The following is a 17,162-nucleotide window of genomic DNA, read 5'->3' as shown; positions in this document are numbered from 1 at the left end:
CTCATTCTCCAACACCATTCTCATCAGTCATTGTTACTCTAAGAAATCTCTGGGGAACTGAAACACTTGAAATTAAGATAATAGAATCCACTGTCAGTAAACTAAATTTGCTCAATGAAGTATAAACTTATGACTCATTAATATAGTATAGTAGATACAGCTAAACAGCTAGAATATCAATCATTTTCAGTGTGCAATTTAAAAAAGGGGAACTAATGTACTGTTTGGGAGCACAGCACAGTAGTAAGTGCCTTCCTTAGATTACAAATGATTGCCCATTTGTTACATACACCAATGACTTAAGTAATTAAAGCAATGGTATGATATACTGGGTAGAAAACAATAAGCTGGTAATAAGACATATATACAATTATATCTCTAGCAATCAAAAAGTTCACAATCTAGGTGAAGCAGCTAAGGGAAATGCACATAATGAGATCAAACTCCCGGAGAAAAACTGAACACACTCCAACAAAAATGGAACACTCCAACACACTAGTCTATTTTTGTTTCTTTCCCAAAGTTCACTAACTAGTCATTTAACTACAAACAGCAGTTCATAGTTCAATAAACACATTACAGGGAGGATGAAGGGAAAAAAAACAACTATGAATATAACTTTCAATAGTGTAAAAATAGCTACTTAAAAAGTAGTAAAAGCTTAGGAGACCTGTGGAAAATGACTGACTTCTACACTGACAGCAGGTTAAGAGGAGAATCAATGGACCAATCGGTCCCCTTCCCAAAAGGCTAAGAACTGCAGGGAACTCTGTGAAGATGCTAGCTGAGGTTGAAAGAACCAGGAACCTTTCTCCCCACTTAGCAAATGCACTGGCAGAATGGTCTGGTAGTAATACTTGAGAACTATGGTGTCAATTGAAGGCTTCCAACTTCCAAGATGAGGCATAGATTGGAAACTGGATTTTAATTTTGCTGGGATCAAACGCAGAGCCCATGTACACTACACATTCGGCCCACTGAAGTTAACTGTAATCAATTTTGGCCATTGGAACAGTAGCAGCTACCAAGCTGTTACCCTCTAACTCCATGGTGGGTGATCCTCCACATGTTCCTGTAGCAGACTGCACACAAAAGCAGAAGCCAAAGAGTGTATAAGTATCCTGTCCTCCACAGAGCAGAGATCAGTTCTCTGACTGTGGTTTGCTATTCAAAATTAGGTGGCCATTGTTGAAACTTCCTGTCTTCCCTGCTGATTCAAACAATTGCCTCTCCAACTAAAGTGACTTATGAAGAATTTAAAGTACCAACACTCACTTTGCCCCTTCAGCATTCTCTTTTTTTACTTTTGAGAGCCAGACAATAAAATCCAGGATATTAGTAGTCAGGTATGATGGTACATGCTTGCAATCCCAGCACTCAGGAAGCTGAGGCCAGAGGATTTAGTTCAAAGCCAGCCTTGGCTACACAAGGTAGATCCTGTCTCAAACTACAAACAAAGGAACAACCTTAAAACAGGGTTATTCAAAAGCAACTGCATATCCAGGGAATTTAGAAGTGAGTGTGCATGCTCAGGGAAAACAGGTGAGAAAAGATCTAAGCCCTCAAGGATATACCTTGGGCTGGGATTCGGCAGACACTGAACAACCATCAGCAAAGCTCTGGTCACTCAAAGCAGCAAAACAGATCCCTACAAGTGGTTCCTGAAAAAGCTAGACGGCCAAATGGCATACCGACTAGTCAAAGAATCTAAAACGACCATCTTGAGAAAGGCTAACAAACAAACAAAAGACAGGGCCTCACCGGACCTGGAAATTGCAATCCCCCTGCTTCATCATACCAAGTGCTAGAATTGCAAAGGTATATGTGCCATACCTGGCTTAAAACAATTGTCTCACAGATGCTAGAAGACCTAAAGGAAGATGCAGAGAAACAAGGAAAATGATGGAGGAGTACAAGAGAAATGTCAACAAGGAATAAGTCCAAAAGAAATTCTAAAGCTGCAGATTACAGGAACAAATGAGAAGTACCAGACAATTTCAAAAGCCTAACACTGATAAGTTTGAAGACAGGAAATAGGAGTGATCAAGTCTGAGTAAGAAAGGAAGAATACTAAAGTAAACCAAACCTAAGAGTCCCATGGGAATCAATGAAATGAACTATATGCATACTGTAGCAGTCCTAGAACAGGGAGTGAGGAAAGAGGGTAGACAGTATTTAATTAAATAATGGCTAAAAACAAACTCAAATTTGATGAAGATATGAATGTATTCATCTACAAAAATTTCAAAATAAGGCAAAGTGCACTGAGACACAGTACAATGACAGAAGCAACTCATCACATATAATCTTTCCAGTAAGATGCTAGGCTAGGGCCTTAAGACAGTTTAGTAAGTAAAGGTGCTTGATGACCTGGGTTCAATCCCTCAGGCCCACGTGGTAGAGAAAAATGACTGCTGCAAGTTGTCCCCTGACCTCCACACAGTGCTATGCAAAGTGTACCTTTCCATATATACATAATAAATAAAATGTACAAGTTATAAGATACCAGGCTTGGGAACGGAGAGGCGGCTCAGTTGATAAAATGCCTGCTGTGCAATCAGTAAGAATTGAGTTTGGATCCTCAGCATTCATGAAAAGCCAGGCAGTGCCCACGTCTGTAACCTCAGCAAGAAAGAGAGAAGCAAAACCAGGGAGATTCCTAGAGCTCATTGGCCAGTCAAGCTAAACAGATGAGCTCCAGATTCACTGAGAGACAGTGCCTCCAAATATGTGGATAGTGACTGAAGAAGCCAACAATATCAACATCAACACACACACACACACACACACACACACACACACACACACACACACACACCTTACTCACAAAGCATGATACTAGGTAAATTCTCCATTTAAAACAAACAAACAAACAAAACAAAAACCTTTGGAGCCATAATTTAGTGACAGAGTAAGTATTTTACATGCATGAGGCTCTGGGTTCAATTTCCACCATGCACATGTACAAATACCTCCAGAGGCAGGTGGCTCTGAGCCAGTATACTCAAAGTGTTAAAACACACAGAGAAGATAGGAGGTTAATGAAGACATTTCCAGATGACAAAAGCAAGTAAATTTCAAACTACCAAACTTGTCCTCCTAGAAATATGTTTTCCAGATGAAATGAACTCAGAGTCACGTGTAGAAAAACAGTCCTCAACTGGGCTAGTGGTAAGTGCCTATAATTTTAGCACTTGGGAGACCGTGGCAAAAGAAACTGCAGCCTGAGACCAACCTTAGCTTCTTTTTTTTTTTTTTTTTTTAACTTTTTTCTTTTTGGTTGCCTTTTTTATTTATTTTATGTGTATGAGTGTTCTATCTGCATGTATACCTGCCAGAAGAGGGCATCAGATCCCATTATAGATGGTTATGAGCCACCGTGTGCTTGCTGGGAATTGAACTCTGGACCTCTGGAAGAACAGCCAGTGCTCTAAATGGCTGAGCCACCTCTCCTGCCACAGCTTTGGTCTTTTGTTGTTGTTTTTAAATAAATAAATAGTGACTGAAGAAGCCAACAATATCAATAAAGAAAAAAGGGCCAGTCATATGGTTCAGTGGGTGAAGGTACTTGTGCACAAGCCTGATTGACCTGAGTTCAATGCCCTAGACCCACATGCTAGAAGGAGGGAATCAACTCCTATAAGCTGTCTACACATACTCACACACACACACACACAATTAATTTTAGTGGTTTCAGTTACTTCCCCAAAACAACTAAACAGAAGACAGTGCTGTAGGATTGGGGAAAAAAAAAAAAAACCTCTATGGAATATAGAAAATAGCCGGGTGGTGGTGGCGCATGCCTTTAATCCCAGCACTTGGGAGGCAGAGGCAGGCGGATATCTGTGAGTTCAAGGCCAGCCTGGTCTCCAAAGCGAGTTCCAGGAAAGGCGCAAAGCTACACAGAGAAACCCTGTCTTGAAAAACCAAAAAAAAAAGGAATATAGAAAATAATAGTAAAATGTACTCACTTTAAATGTCAATGGACTAAATGCTCAATCAAAAGACAGATTGGCAGAATGCCCCAAAACATGATTAACATGATCTAAGTATGTGCTATCTACACACACAAGAGTCTCACTTTAGCTCCCCAAACACAAATACACTGGAGAAAGTTACTCCACGTAAACAGTTAAAAAAAAAAAAGCAAAAGGAAGCTGTATGAATATTAGATCAATTGTCTTAAGTTAAAAACAGGCACCAAGTCAAATATATTATTACATATTAATAAAACTTCATGCCAGGTATGATGACACATACCTGTGATTCCAGAAAATTGGAGGGTAGGCCTAGGTTACATGGCAAAACCTTGTCCCAAGAAATTAAAACCAAAGAGGAATACAGCAATAATATTTAATAATTATGAAGTTATATGCCTAATATAATCATCAAAATGCAGAAAGTGAAAACTGACAAGAATTGAAAGCACTGCTTTCAATAAGACAGACTTCAATATCCCCCAGTGGTCAGCATTCGGGAGGCAAAGGCAGGTAGATCTCTGAGTTTGAGGCCAGCCTGGTCTACAGAGCTAGTTCCAGTACAGCCAGGGCTACACAGAGAAACTCTGTCTTGAAAAACCAAAAAGACTTCAATATCCCACTCAATACTGACAACACAGAAAACAAGCCAGGGGCCTGGGGCCCAGGTCAGCAGCAGAGCCTTTGTCTGCTAGGGTAAGACCCCATTCAATCTCCAGCAAGGCCAAATTAAAAACAGAAAAACAAAACAAAACAGAACAGAGAACTTGAACAATACAGTAAGCCAAGTAGAAATAAGAGTATATTCCACCCAAGAACAAGACATTATGAAAAGCAGGGTAATTCTTCTATTCAGAAAATTAAAAGCAGAATTACCATATGATCCAACAGAATAAAAACAATCTCAAAGAGCTCCTTAAGAAATCATATTCAGGGGTTGGGGATTTAGCTCAGTGGTAGACAGCTTGCCTAGCAAGCGCAAGGCCCTGGGTTCAGTCCTCAGCTCCGACAAAAACAAAAAACAAAAACAAAAAATCATATTCAGCCAGGTGGTGGTGGTGGCGCACGCCTTTAATCCCAGCACTCGGGAGGCAGAGCCAGGTGGATCTCTGTGAGTTCGAGGCTAGCTTGGTCTACAGAGCGAGATCCAGGACAGGCACCAAAACTAAACAGAGAAACCCTGTCTCAAAAAAACAAAAAACAAAAAAACAAACAAAAAAAGCAAGCAAGAAGGAAACCATATTCATAAAGCATTTTATGATAGCTAAACCATGGGAGCAACCCAATGCCCACCGTGGATGAATTGGTAAGGAAAATACTACTCAAAACCAGAATTTTATTCAGCCTTAAAAGAGAATTTTATGTCACTTTAAATGTCAATGGACTAAGTAAGTGCTCCCCCCCACAAAAAAAAGGCAGATTGGCAGAATGCCTAAAAACATGATCTAAGTATGTACTTCTACATACAAGTAGACACTGACACATGTTACAATACGGACAACCTTTGAAGACGTTATGCTAAATGAAAATGGCCAGTTATAAAATGAACACTGTAGAGTCCATTTATACGAAGTAAAAGTTACCTAAAATTCAAAATTGTACAGATATAAAGTAGATGCTGGTTGCCAGTAGCTAAGAGGAAGAAGGGGAACTACTACTTTAATGGGTATATAGTTTCAGTTTTACAATACGAAACTATGAAGAGGGGATAGTGCAACATTAGGCACAACATTAGGTGGTACAACATTAGGCACGTAGTAAATACTTCCAAACTATACGCCTAAAACAGTTAGGAGGGTCAATTTTGTCGTATTTACTGTATTAACAACTGGGCCGGGAGACTGATGGCTTAACAGCACATGCCACACAAGCATAAGGGCTTGAGTTTGGATCGCCCGTACTCACGTAAACAGCCAGGCATGTCTGTGAGCACCTGTAACATCAGTGCTGCCCAGAAGGAAGGGGGCACAGACAAAGGGTCCCTGGAGCTTGACTGCCAGCCAGCCTAGTTGATTAAAAGAAAGGTATGCTCCAAGTTCAGATAGATAACTTATCTCAAAAATAAGGCAGAGAGCCATAGAATAGGACATTCCTGTCCTCCTTGAGTGTCTGTACAAGCATGTGAGCAAACATACAGTGATGTTTGAGTTAAGAATGGTTTCCTTAGACTCATATAGTTTAATGTTTGGTCCCCAGTTAGTAGAACTATTTGGGAAGGATTAAGAGGTGTGGCCTTGGGCTGGAGAGGTGGCTCAGAGGTTAAGAGCACTGGCTGCTCTTCCAGAGGTCCTGAGTTCAATTCCCAGCAACCACATGGTGGCTCACAACCATCTGTAATGAGATCTGGTGCCCTCTTCTGGCCTGCAGACATACATGCAGACAGAACACTGTATACGTAATAAATAAATAAATCTTTAAAAAAAAAAAAAAAAAAAAAAAAAGAGGTGTGGCCTTGTTGGAATAGGTGTGGTCTTGTTGGAGAAGCTATGTCATTGAGGGTGGGCTTGGAGGTTTCAAAAGCCCAACCTTGGCCTAGTCTTGCTCTCTCTGCCTACAACTTTCAGATCAGATGTGAGCTCTGAGCTACTGCTCCAGTGCCATACCTCCCTGCCTGCAGCTGTGCTCCCCACCATAATATTCAAGGACTATCCCTCTGAAACTGTAAGCAAGCCTCCTAACTAAATGCTTTATTTTATAAGTTGCTTTGATCACAGCAATAAAACAGTAACTAAAACACATACCCCTCCCCCACACACACCTTTTTAAAAATTAGAGCAGGGTGTGTAGGATGTGTGGAGGCTAAGGCAGTAGGATCAAGGGTTCAAAGCCTGCCTGGGCTATAGAGCAAGGGAGTTATCTGTTCAGTGTATCTCTCAAAATAGCAACAAAGAAGCCAGACCTTTGTAAGAAAGATTAGTTGTCAGTCTTTAGAATCAGTCAGAAACTGCACCATAGAAAAAAAAATTCTTCAAAGGCTATTTGGTAGTAGCTAATTTTAGTTTATCTACTTTAATGAGTTTTTGAAAGTGTGATTTTTAAATTATTTTATTAATAAGCTCGAAGAAAGTTAAAAAACATGTTTTTAAATGTCTCTGAGGTGGCAGAGATGGCTCAAAAAACAAAGAATCTATGTTTGTTTTTGAAGCAGTCTTGTAACAGTACAAGCTTAGCTCAAACTCATGATTCTCTGTGGTCATTCAACATTACACTCAGCATAAAATCTACATTATGTAAAACTATGTATATACCTTAGCAGTTCCCAACATAGATGTTTGTTTGGGACATTTATAGTGATCTAGGAGGATCTTAGTTCCAGAATTTGGTCTCATTTTCTTCTATTTCCCCTAATTCCTACCACAATATTTTACACGGTTAAACATCAAATCAAATCAGTGATTCTTAACCTGTGGGTTGTGGCCCCACAGGGATCCTGCATATTGTATATTTACATTACAATTCATAATAGTAGCAAAATTAAAGCTAAGAAGCAGCAATAAAATAACTTTATGGTTGGGGGGGTCACCACAACATGAGGAACTGTATTAAGTGGGTCGCAGCATTAGGAAGAGAACATTAAGTACTTCTTAAATCAATGCAACCAAAACTTAAAAGCATTAGTTGGGGAGAGAGAGAGGCAGAGCAGGGAGACAGTGGCCCTCTTGTGTCCTAGAAAATCTGAAACTTTTGCTTTAGAAAAAAGTCTTGGGGAGGGGAGGACACAGAGCAGCACAGATACACAAGAGCCATTGAGCCTTGGAGTGTAAGGAACACGTACAATCCTATCACAGCCCAAGATCACAAAAAAACAAAACACCAGAGGCCAGGCCAGTATCCTGTTGGCAGATGAGCAAAATAAAACAGCTCCCCAGACAGTGCTACTTTGGTAAAGGTTTCAGCCAGCAAGCCCCACCCAGGAGCATAGCCTCCCAGAAGCTTTTTAGATCTGAGCACATAAGGAATAACAGACATCCAGGGAAAACCTCCAGCATAAAACACAACGACCAAATCAAGCAGCGGAGTGGGAAAACAAAACAATCTAGAGGAAGAGGACCACCAAGGAGGCCATAACTTAAAAATTAAAAAGCAATCATCATTCCATCCGTAGAGCTATGGGAAGGTACTGCAATCAGGACAGAAGTTCCTCAGATCAACCCACAAGAAAGCAGCCTGAGAGAAAAGAGATGGAGAAAACAAGCTCAACATCTGAATAAGAAGTTCCTAAGAAAGAAGACAGAAAAGAAATGGAGAAAGAAACCAACAGATTAATTTGAGAAGTTTTGAGCAGAGGTTATCATAGTTAAAGAGCCAACTAATAGTCCAGGGAAATGGATGAGAACAGAAACTAATAGATAATACCTTAAGAAATACATAAATATTGCAACACTGCATTTTTTCCATTGACACAGAAATAGAATACAAAATGAGCAGTTAGATAAAAATGTTGCTTCTGAGGAAAGAAAATCTGGGTTGGCATAGAAATGGAACTGGCTTTCCTAACCCCACACAACTGTCTTGATTTAGGATCCAAGGTGCTCAGGGACCAGACGGAGAAGTTACATTTGTCCTAGCGCGGTCAAGAAAAATAAAATCCAAGGTCTTAAATTTTAAATTATATCTTTAAGTATGGGTAGATTTCAAAAGGCCAGTCACTATAAAGACAAGGATGCTGAAGCGTACCTCATCTCTCCCACTCTAGAAGTTTGTGACAGACTTGTGGAATCCAACTTAGCATGATGCTTAAAGAGATCTGCAGCAGTGTGGAACCACAGCATGCTGGCTGGCCCAGTTCAGTCCATAACCATAAGACAATGTTTCTTATGTTGAGCCTAGACCTTCTGGGTTTTCAGTGGACTTTGGCTAAAACCTAGGTGTTTAATCCACCCTACCTACAATCAATTATTTCTACCTCTTAAATTCTCCCATCATTCTCAGTTCATCGCTTCACTTACTACTATGATCCTGGATTACATCTACAATGGACATGGAAAAATAAATTTCATTACTACTTCACTCCCAATATGGTACAGCCAGCCGTTCATTAACTCAATTAATGTACCATGAAGTAAAAACTTTCAGTATGCCAACTACAGACTCCTTTTAGATCGTGAAAACTTGCTCAGATGCAGAGGCTAGTCACCGAGTGACTGAGACACTGACCTGAACAGCGAGGAATGAAAACAGTCTTAGCTGCAAAATGTAAGCTTTTGATCACTGTTAGTTGAATAATATGTAAACAAAATTTGAAGAACAAAAACAAATGAGAAGAATCAGTTTTCAAATAGAAGATCATTTCAGTCTAAAGATCCCAGATAAAAACAATTACTCCAGTTACTCCACTGCTGTCAATACAGCAGCCTTACAGAGGGTACAGTTTAATGATAGGATTCAACTACTAAAACAGGTATCCTTTAGAATAGATACTCCTTACTGCAATGTTTTTGTCCTTTTAGATATATGCTTCTCTGGATTTAATCTTACCTATTTGTTGGGCATTGAATTCAGGGTCTCAGATAGGCTAAGCAGGAAGCTACACCATATCCCAATATTTTTAAAGTTTATTAAATAAGCTTGTTTGAGAATACCATTTTAAAGGTACAAATTTCATCAGCAATTATACTCAAATACATCAGAGGTTGCCTATTAGTTTTACCGAGTGGTTTGGAGTGTCATACACTCAATAGTTGGAAGAGATGATCAGAGGTCATCTTATCCAATTCAACACAGCAGTCTGCCCTATAATATTCCTACTCTATTGTACCATCACCCATTGGCTCCGCTACAAAAGCCACCAAACAGAGCTACTTCCACACTTTGCCTTTAGATTATTTTCTATCTGTGGCAAGCAGAAACTTAACAATCACATCAAATCAAACCGCTCTGTTAGAAACTGAATGTTCTTACACATAAACCCCACAACAAGGTTCCCTGCTAGCCTTTAAGACCTGCCTTCACATCAGTTTATCTCCTGCCACCCTGGAACCTTCCTTTCTCAATATAGGACCTCAGTTTTTTGTTATGCTAGCTGCCTAGCCTATATAGTGCCCTTCCAACCTCAGCTTTACCACTTCAAAGTCGGCCCATTCCACCTTCCAAGGATTAACTCAATCGATCTCCTAAGAGATGTACACACACACACACAAAGGGCTTCCCTTTTTAATGTCTCTCCCACCTAACTCTGGATATGTGCATTCGCTTGCTTCTTGGCCCATAGTCTCCCAACAGATTATAAAAAAGTTCAGTAAACAGAGCCTGCCAGCCTGTCAGTGATGTCAATTCTCCCCAGGATAGAAAATAAACGATACTCATCACTTAAGCTCATTTTTTCTTTCTGAAAACTGAAATCTGTTTACTCAGTCTTAAATTTCTTGACTAATCAGTGCTTAAACGTAACCTTTGATATTGATTTGGCCTGGATTTTAACTTTTGGTTAACTTTGGTGGGGGGAGGGCTTGCAGGTAGAACTTAAGGAAATGATAATTGTTTTCCTCAAAAAGTAGCACATTCCTACACAACAATTAACATTTGAGGGGGTTCATCCTCTCCTCCCCTATAACCTTGACAACCAGGAGGGAAATCCACGCGTAACTCTCTGCAAGGCAATTATTGAGAACTACAGTCTGCAAATATTAAAAGTGAGAGAAGACTACAGAGCAATTCCTGAGAGCGGAGCGAGAGGCAAGCCAGATGCTTTCAAATTACCGAAACTGGGAGGGTGCACAGAAGCAAAAAATACCGAAGTCTACGAGAAACCTGAGAGACTATCGGCCAAAGCTGAAGCCCCTAAAGGTGTTTTAAGATGCTCGTCCAAGGTCAAGCCACCCGTTAGTGGTCAAGTTAGGACAGGCAGCCAGGTCCTCCAATCCCAAACCCATTCCCCGAAATCTGGACGGTTTCGCAGACCGGGCACCGGGAGTGCAAAGCTCGGGAATCCGCAGGGAGGCGGGAGCAGTGCAGACACCAGGAAGAAGGAGAGGTACGCTGCAGGGAAGGAGGATCATCCCTCCCACGTGTCTGGAAGCCTGCGATCCACCGCGGGCGGCAGGACTTGCAAGCGCTCACCTGTCTGGGGCCCAGAGGCGGGTGGTGCGATCCCGGGACACAGACACAAAGGCCCCCGGCGGGTAGAGGCAGCACACCAGGCCCCTCACGTCCAGTTCGTGGCCCGGGAGCGAGCAGCTCAGCCGGTATCTAGCTGCGCCGCTCGCCATGGCCAGCGTGGGTCCGGAGCCCGGCTCCCGGGCACAGCGCGAGACTAGTCCACAGGCCCGAGCCGGCGTGCGCCAGGCTGCGGCCCGAGACCCGCCTGCAGGTGAGGGGCGCGGGAGACCGGAAGAGCCCGTCAGCCGGTGCGGAAGGACTGCGGGGGAAGGGGCGCGCCGATCGGACTGAGTGACACAGCAACCCTAACATGCACACCGGAATTCATCATCCGCCGCAGCCCGCGGTGACGCAGAGTGTGTGCGTCGTGCGGCTGAGGCGTCGCGCGCGGAGGCTCTGTCTCCTTCTGGGCCCTAGATCGCAGGCCGAGGAAGAAACGGTGAGACTCGGACATTCTGCCTAGGCGCCGAAGGTCCAGGTCCTGTCAGAACCTGGTCCATTTCAGTGAACAACCGAGGATTTGTAGTAGTAGAAGGGGACAAACCGGAACTACAAATCCCACAATGCCGCGCGTCCTGGGCGCCTCGCCGGCGCGCTGAATTGGGATGTTTTAAATCTAGGTGTTTTAAATCTAGGACTCCTCTCAATGGTAGAGTGAAATCGCTTCTTTACCTTGCGTCACGATTTGATTACCCAGGTTCTGCATGCCTCTGGAGAGTCTCTCGGGATTTACATAAATTAATTGTTTTTCTTTTAAAATGACAGAATCTGAAGCCAAGTGGGAACTTTAATCACTTGCCTTCACTTCAAGCTACCTCTATGTTCTTACCCATACTATCAGATTTTGCAAGTAAATACGATGGTTCAAATCCATTATTCCCAAATGTGACCACTGTTTGTCTGAGCTTTGGCTCTGTAAATCTAGATAGGGCAGAGAATTCCTTTAATTAATAATTTATAAGGTGTAGCCCTGTCTGACCTCAAACTCTTGGTTCTCCTGCTCCAATCTCTGAGTGCTGAAATTACAGGTAAAAAAAAAAAAAAAAAAAAAAAAATTTAGCCAAACCTCCATGGTGCTGCTGGGTGTCTGTCTCTACGTTGCACTGAGAGAGAGTGTCAGTCTACATTGTAAAGTTTGCCTTCTGTATTATTATCTGGCATCAACCATACCGCAAACTTTTGTTAAGTGCATTTTTCTTTACTCGCTCTTCTTAAAACTCTCATTCTAGGCTTTTGTGCCATTATTCCTTTGTGTTTCTCAGATTTAAGCCTTGAAATGTGGACATTTTAAAACCTCTTCTGCTGCTATACTCACCTGATAATCTTTCCTCAAATTATAGTCTCAATCTTTGAATATTTCTAGCTCCCTATTAGAAATTTCTGCCTAGTGGCTTAAATTATTTTAACATTCTCTAGTTTTCTACCTCTTCTCCAGCCAGTTGTACACATCAAAGTAAGATTCTTTTTCTAAACTCTAGATCTAAGTATTATTCTCTTTGTTCTGTAACCCCAATAGCTTTCCATTCTTTTTTTTTTTTTTTTTTTTTTTTTTTTTTGGTTTTTCGAGACAGGGTTTCTCTGTGTAGCTTTGCGCCTTTCCTGGAACTCACTTGGTAGCCCAGGCTGGCCTCGAACTCACAGAGATCCGCCTGGCTCTGCCTCCCGAGTGCTGGGATTAAAGGCATGCGCCACCACCGCCCGGCAGCTTTCCATTCTTAAGAGTACAACGTTATACAAAGCCTTTTACATTTCTCTAACTTATTTACTGAAGTCATTTCCCTTAGGGATGTGTCTGCCTCATCCATGTTGGATTTCTCGGCTTTCCTGAACAAACCACAATGTTGAAGTTGATATTTCTATGTTCTTAAAACAAACAAGTAAACCCTAATGTCAGGGGAGGTTGAAGGAGGAGGATCATGTGTAGTTTTGGTGCCTGACGCTGGCCTTGAACTCACAGAGATCCATCTGGCTCTGCCTCCCGAGTGCTGGGATTAAAGGAATGGGCCACTGCCACCCAGTCGAGAAGTTCCAGTCTTAAGAACACATACAAGCCAGGTGGTGGTGGCACATACTTTTTGTTCAGGAGACAGAGTGAAAACCTGCTAGATCAGAGAAGCTGAGGAGCAACCAGCTGACCTTCCTTTTTTGCTGGAGACTCAGCAAAAGAATCATCTCTCCACTCATCCCAAACCAAAAAGACTGAAAATCTCTAAGTCCCTCCCTACTCATTCCTGTGCATCTCTCCTTCCGTATTTCTGAGTCCTCCAAACTCTGGCTAATTTTTGTCAACTAGTCGCTGGCTCTGCCCCCAATCAAAGGTTAATTTTATTAACACAGTCTTGGAGTTTCACAGTGTGAATAAATATCCCACAACAAATAGATTCTCAATGGAAATTTTCCCACTATAGTATATCACCTAAAAACAAAATATAGTTTCTCATTTAGTCCTCACAGTAATCCTACAAAGTAGGAAATATAATCTCCATCTCACAGATAAAGAATTTGTATTGGCTGAAAACAAAACAAAACAAAACAACCCAAAGAACAAAACCCAAAAGTGGCCATTAGGCTAAGATGGCTCTAGCTCTGGAGCCCAACTCAACAGTACCCAGAAATTTAACTAATCCAAGTCAGAAATGGGGGTCTGGAGAGATGGCTCAGTGGTTAAGAGCACTGGCTTCCAGAGGACCTGGGTTCAGGTCTGAGCACTCATTTTATGGCTCACAAGCATCTATAACTCTGGAGATCCAATACCCTCTTCTGCCCTCTCCATGATACATACAAATATGATATATGATACATATAAATACGTGTAGGCACTCATACACATAAAAATAAATGAATCTTTTAAGTTTTAAATTATTTTTATGTATTTATATGAATGTTTTGCCTGCATGTATGTGCACCACTTGCAAGATTGGTATCTGTGGAGGACAGAGAAAGATGTCAGATAAACTGGAACTGGAGTTGAGCCACCATACAGGTTCTGGGAGTCGAATCTGGGTCATCTGAAAAAGCAGCCACAGCAAGAGCAACCCCAATAAATAGAACTTTAAAGAACATAAAAAATGACCAAACTTTCCTCTGGGACTTTGCACTTTAAAGAGTCAAAAGCATGTTCTTAGTCTTGCTCCTAGATCATATGATGAAAGTTTTCCCCTCATGGTTCCTAGATAGAGCCCAAACTATTGGAACTCCCGGGCTCAAAATTGCACTATTAATTAGGTTTCAGTAGCATGGGAGTGTGAAGCAGTTTTCATTGATTTCGTTATTTAATTAACAACTGAAATATTTTAAAGTCACATATTGAGAATATAACAGTTGACTGAGCTTAAATCCTGTGAACAGTAAGAATGAATTATTGGGGCTTTTTTTCTAATTATAACATTTTATGCTAAGGACTCAAAGGTTTAAAAACTAGTGATTTCTTCTAACTGTCCGCTTTCATAAACTCTCTTTCTCTCATGGCAGAAGGCATGTAGGAGAAATATCCACAATACCAATAGTTCTTTCAAAGACAATAGACGAGAGAGTTGAACATCCACAATAGCCATTTAAGATTGTACAAATGGGCTAGTGGTATAGCTCAGTAGTAGAGTGTTTTCATCAGATTTATGGGCCCCCAAGTTTGATCTTCAGATATGGCAATAAAGGAAGCAAGGGAATGAACAGGACAAGGCAGGGCAGGGTATAGTGTCACAGACCTTTATCCCATCACTCAGAAGGCAGAGGGAGGTGAATCTCTTGAGTTTGAGACCCATCTGGTCTACATAGTGAGACCTAGTCTCAAAAAATAAAAATAGAGATCCAGGCTTAGTGACATACACTTTTTTCTTTTTCCCAAGTCATGGTTTCTCTGTGTACCCCTAACTGTCCTGGAATTCCTTTTGTAGAATAGGCTGGCCTCACACTCGCAGAGATTTGCCTGCCTCTGCCTCCTGAGTTCTGGGATTAAAGGCATGTGTCACTACACCTGGCTTGGTGGTATATATTTGTAGTCCCAGTACTGGGGAGGCAGAGACAGGTGGATCTCTGAGTTTGAGACCAGCATGGTCTACAGAGAAAGTTCCAGGACAGCCAGGACTGCACAGAGAAACCTTGTTTCAAAAAACAAACAAAACAAAACAAAACAAAACAAAATACCCTAAATAAATAAACATAAACATAAATTATATATTACAGTTTTTGTTCTCAGTATGATGCTTTCAGTGTGACTTGTTTTTTTTTTTTTTGTTTGTTTGTTTTAAAAGTCTAAATTCAGCTGGACATGATGGTGTACACCTTTAATCTTAGGACTCAGGAGGCAGAGCCAGGTGAATTTCTGAGTTTAAGGCCAGATTGGTCTACATAGGGAGTTCCAGGACAGCCAGAGCTACATAGAGCTACTTTGTCTCAAAATCCATTATAGAAAAACTAATGTAAAAGATAAGGAAATAAAGTTGGGGTCAGTATGGCCCAAGGTTGGTAACTTGGGACAAATTTTGCCAATCTGAAAACAAAGGAATCTTAACAATTACTAATAGCATTTAGTGTGTCTGTATATGTGTATAAAATTGTGGTAATAGAATGTAAGTATGTAGGGACTATGGCCTCTTCTCTATTTGCTGCCATAAACTGATAAAAACATTAAATATGAGAAGAAGTATTGGGTTGCACACGTAAAAGCAATCACATAGTGTGAATCTCATGACCCCTAAATGATTCAGGAGTGTCTGATGTTTTGACATTGCTGTATGACATTGTCATCTTCAAATGTATTGGAACACATTCATAGTTATCCTGTGGCCATTGGACACATGTTGGTCATGCATGATAGATGTTGATATACCTCATGTCTATAAATGTATTGAGTTTTTTGTTTATCATTCTAGGAATCCAGGGTTCACATGAGTACATTAAGCACATACTAAACTATATTCCCAACCCCTTTCATGTCTAAAGGGAAAGGAAATTAGGAGTTATGGAAAATATTAAGTGACTATAAGTAGTTTTTGTAAAAAGTCAATAAGTTTGGAAAACATACAATGTCTGGGACAAAGTCTGTCTGACTCAAAGAACAAACATTAGTTTGTGAATGATTCTCTAAGGGATAGTGGTATGTGACATAAGACTATCCAGCTGAGTTGACAGACTTCAGACTTTGTTTCTTCTGCATGCGTTTAGTCTTCTCTGGTTAATGATATTTCAGTCCAAAGACTCTGGCTTTGTGTTCCTCTTGGCTGCTCTGGTCAGGTGGAAAGGTAACCTTGCTGAAAGTTTCTCCCTGCATTGGGAGAGAGGGAAAGCAAAGGAAGCCGGAAGGACAAACTGCTGACTTATAAAATGGAGTCACTTAGCACAGGATCCAGCCTGAAAGCTACTGTTTTGTATGATGTGGAGTAACATAAGCCGGGTACATCCTGAACTCTATACAGCTTATAAATTGTGTTGTACTTACCAGCAATGTAGACTATTAAAGAACTTTCAAAGCAAATACAATTCAACGCATTCTTTTACATAGTGTTACATTAGACAATAGCTGTTTTCAAGCCTTTGGTGTTCAGAACAAAGATACTGTCCTGAAGCTGACAGCTTTTTTTTCCTTGCCAAACATTGAGGAACTCATATCTTTTCAGATGCTTTGCAAACATTGTTCAGATAATTACTTAATTCATTTAACAAATGTGAAAATTAATCATGGTCTTTATTTTCTTTGACATTAAAATGTAATAATAATACATTGTTTGAACTAAAATTAAAAAACTTTGAAAAGATAGTGTACAAATTTTCAAGTCTTAGCCACGCAGTTTTCTTCTCTGGAGGCAACAATTATCATTGCTTTCTTGTATACTTCCCAAAGATTGTTTATGTAAATGTTAGAATGTGTTAGCTGTGAATACTTATTCACCTTGATTTAACCATATATCCTGAATAATTTTTCATATTGTCAGGGAAGAACTTTTCATCTACCTCATCATGTTACAGAAATAAAATAACTAAGAAAATACAGATAAAAAGGATGAGAAAATAGATGTCAGTTTTTATACAAATTGAGCTAATAAAAGAAACAGCTGTTTCATCAAATGGTTAAAAGCTTGTAGGTCCAAC

At 40.7% G+C, this 17,162-nt stretch overlaps 2 protein-coding genes across 2 annotated transcripts in view; one reads left to right on the top strand and one right to left on the bottom strand.

Moving 5' to 3' along the window:
* Plaa (phospholipase A2 activating protein) overlaps nt 1-11,327 on the bottom strand; it is a 37,158-nt gene extending 25,831 nt beyond the window's left edge. Inside the window, exon 1 of the mRNA XM_052715600.1 lies at nt 11,037-11,327. Within this exon, the coding sequence (XP_052571560.1) occupies nt 11,037-11,185 (149 nt within the window). The 5' untranslated portion in view covers nt 11,186-11,327. The remainder of the gene's footprint in view (nt 1-11,036) is intronic.
* A 73-nt stretch (nt 11,328-11,400) lies between these two features.
* Ift74 (intraflagellar transport 74) overlaps nt 11,401-17,162 on the top strand; it is an 83,295-nt gene continuing 77,533 nt past the window's right edge. The window contains exon 1 of the mRNA XM_052715603.1: nt 11,401-11,514. The gene's annotated coding sequence lies outside the window, so the exon portion shown is untranslated. The remainder of the gene's footprint in view (nt 11,515-17,162) is intronic.

This window comes from Peromyscus californicus, unplaced genomic scaffold, assembly GCF_007827085.1.
Source record: "Peromyscus californicus insignis strain IS unplaced genomic scaffold, ASM782708v3 Scaffold_5__1_contigs__length_169319896, whole genome shotgun sequence".
Taxonomy (NCBI): Eukaryota; Metazoa; Chordata; class Mammalia; order Rodentia; family Cricetidae; genus Peromyscus; species Peromyscus californicus.
Note: the sequence above shows the minus strand (reverse complement) of the source record. Positions and strands in the feature narration are given on the sequence as shown.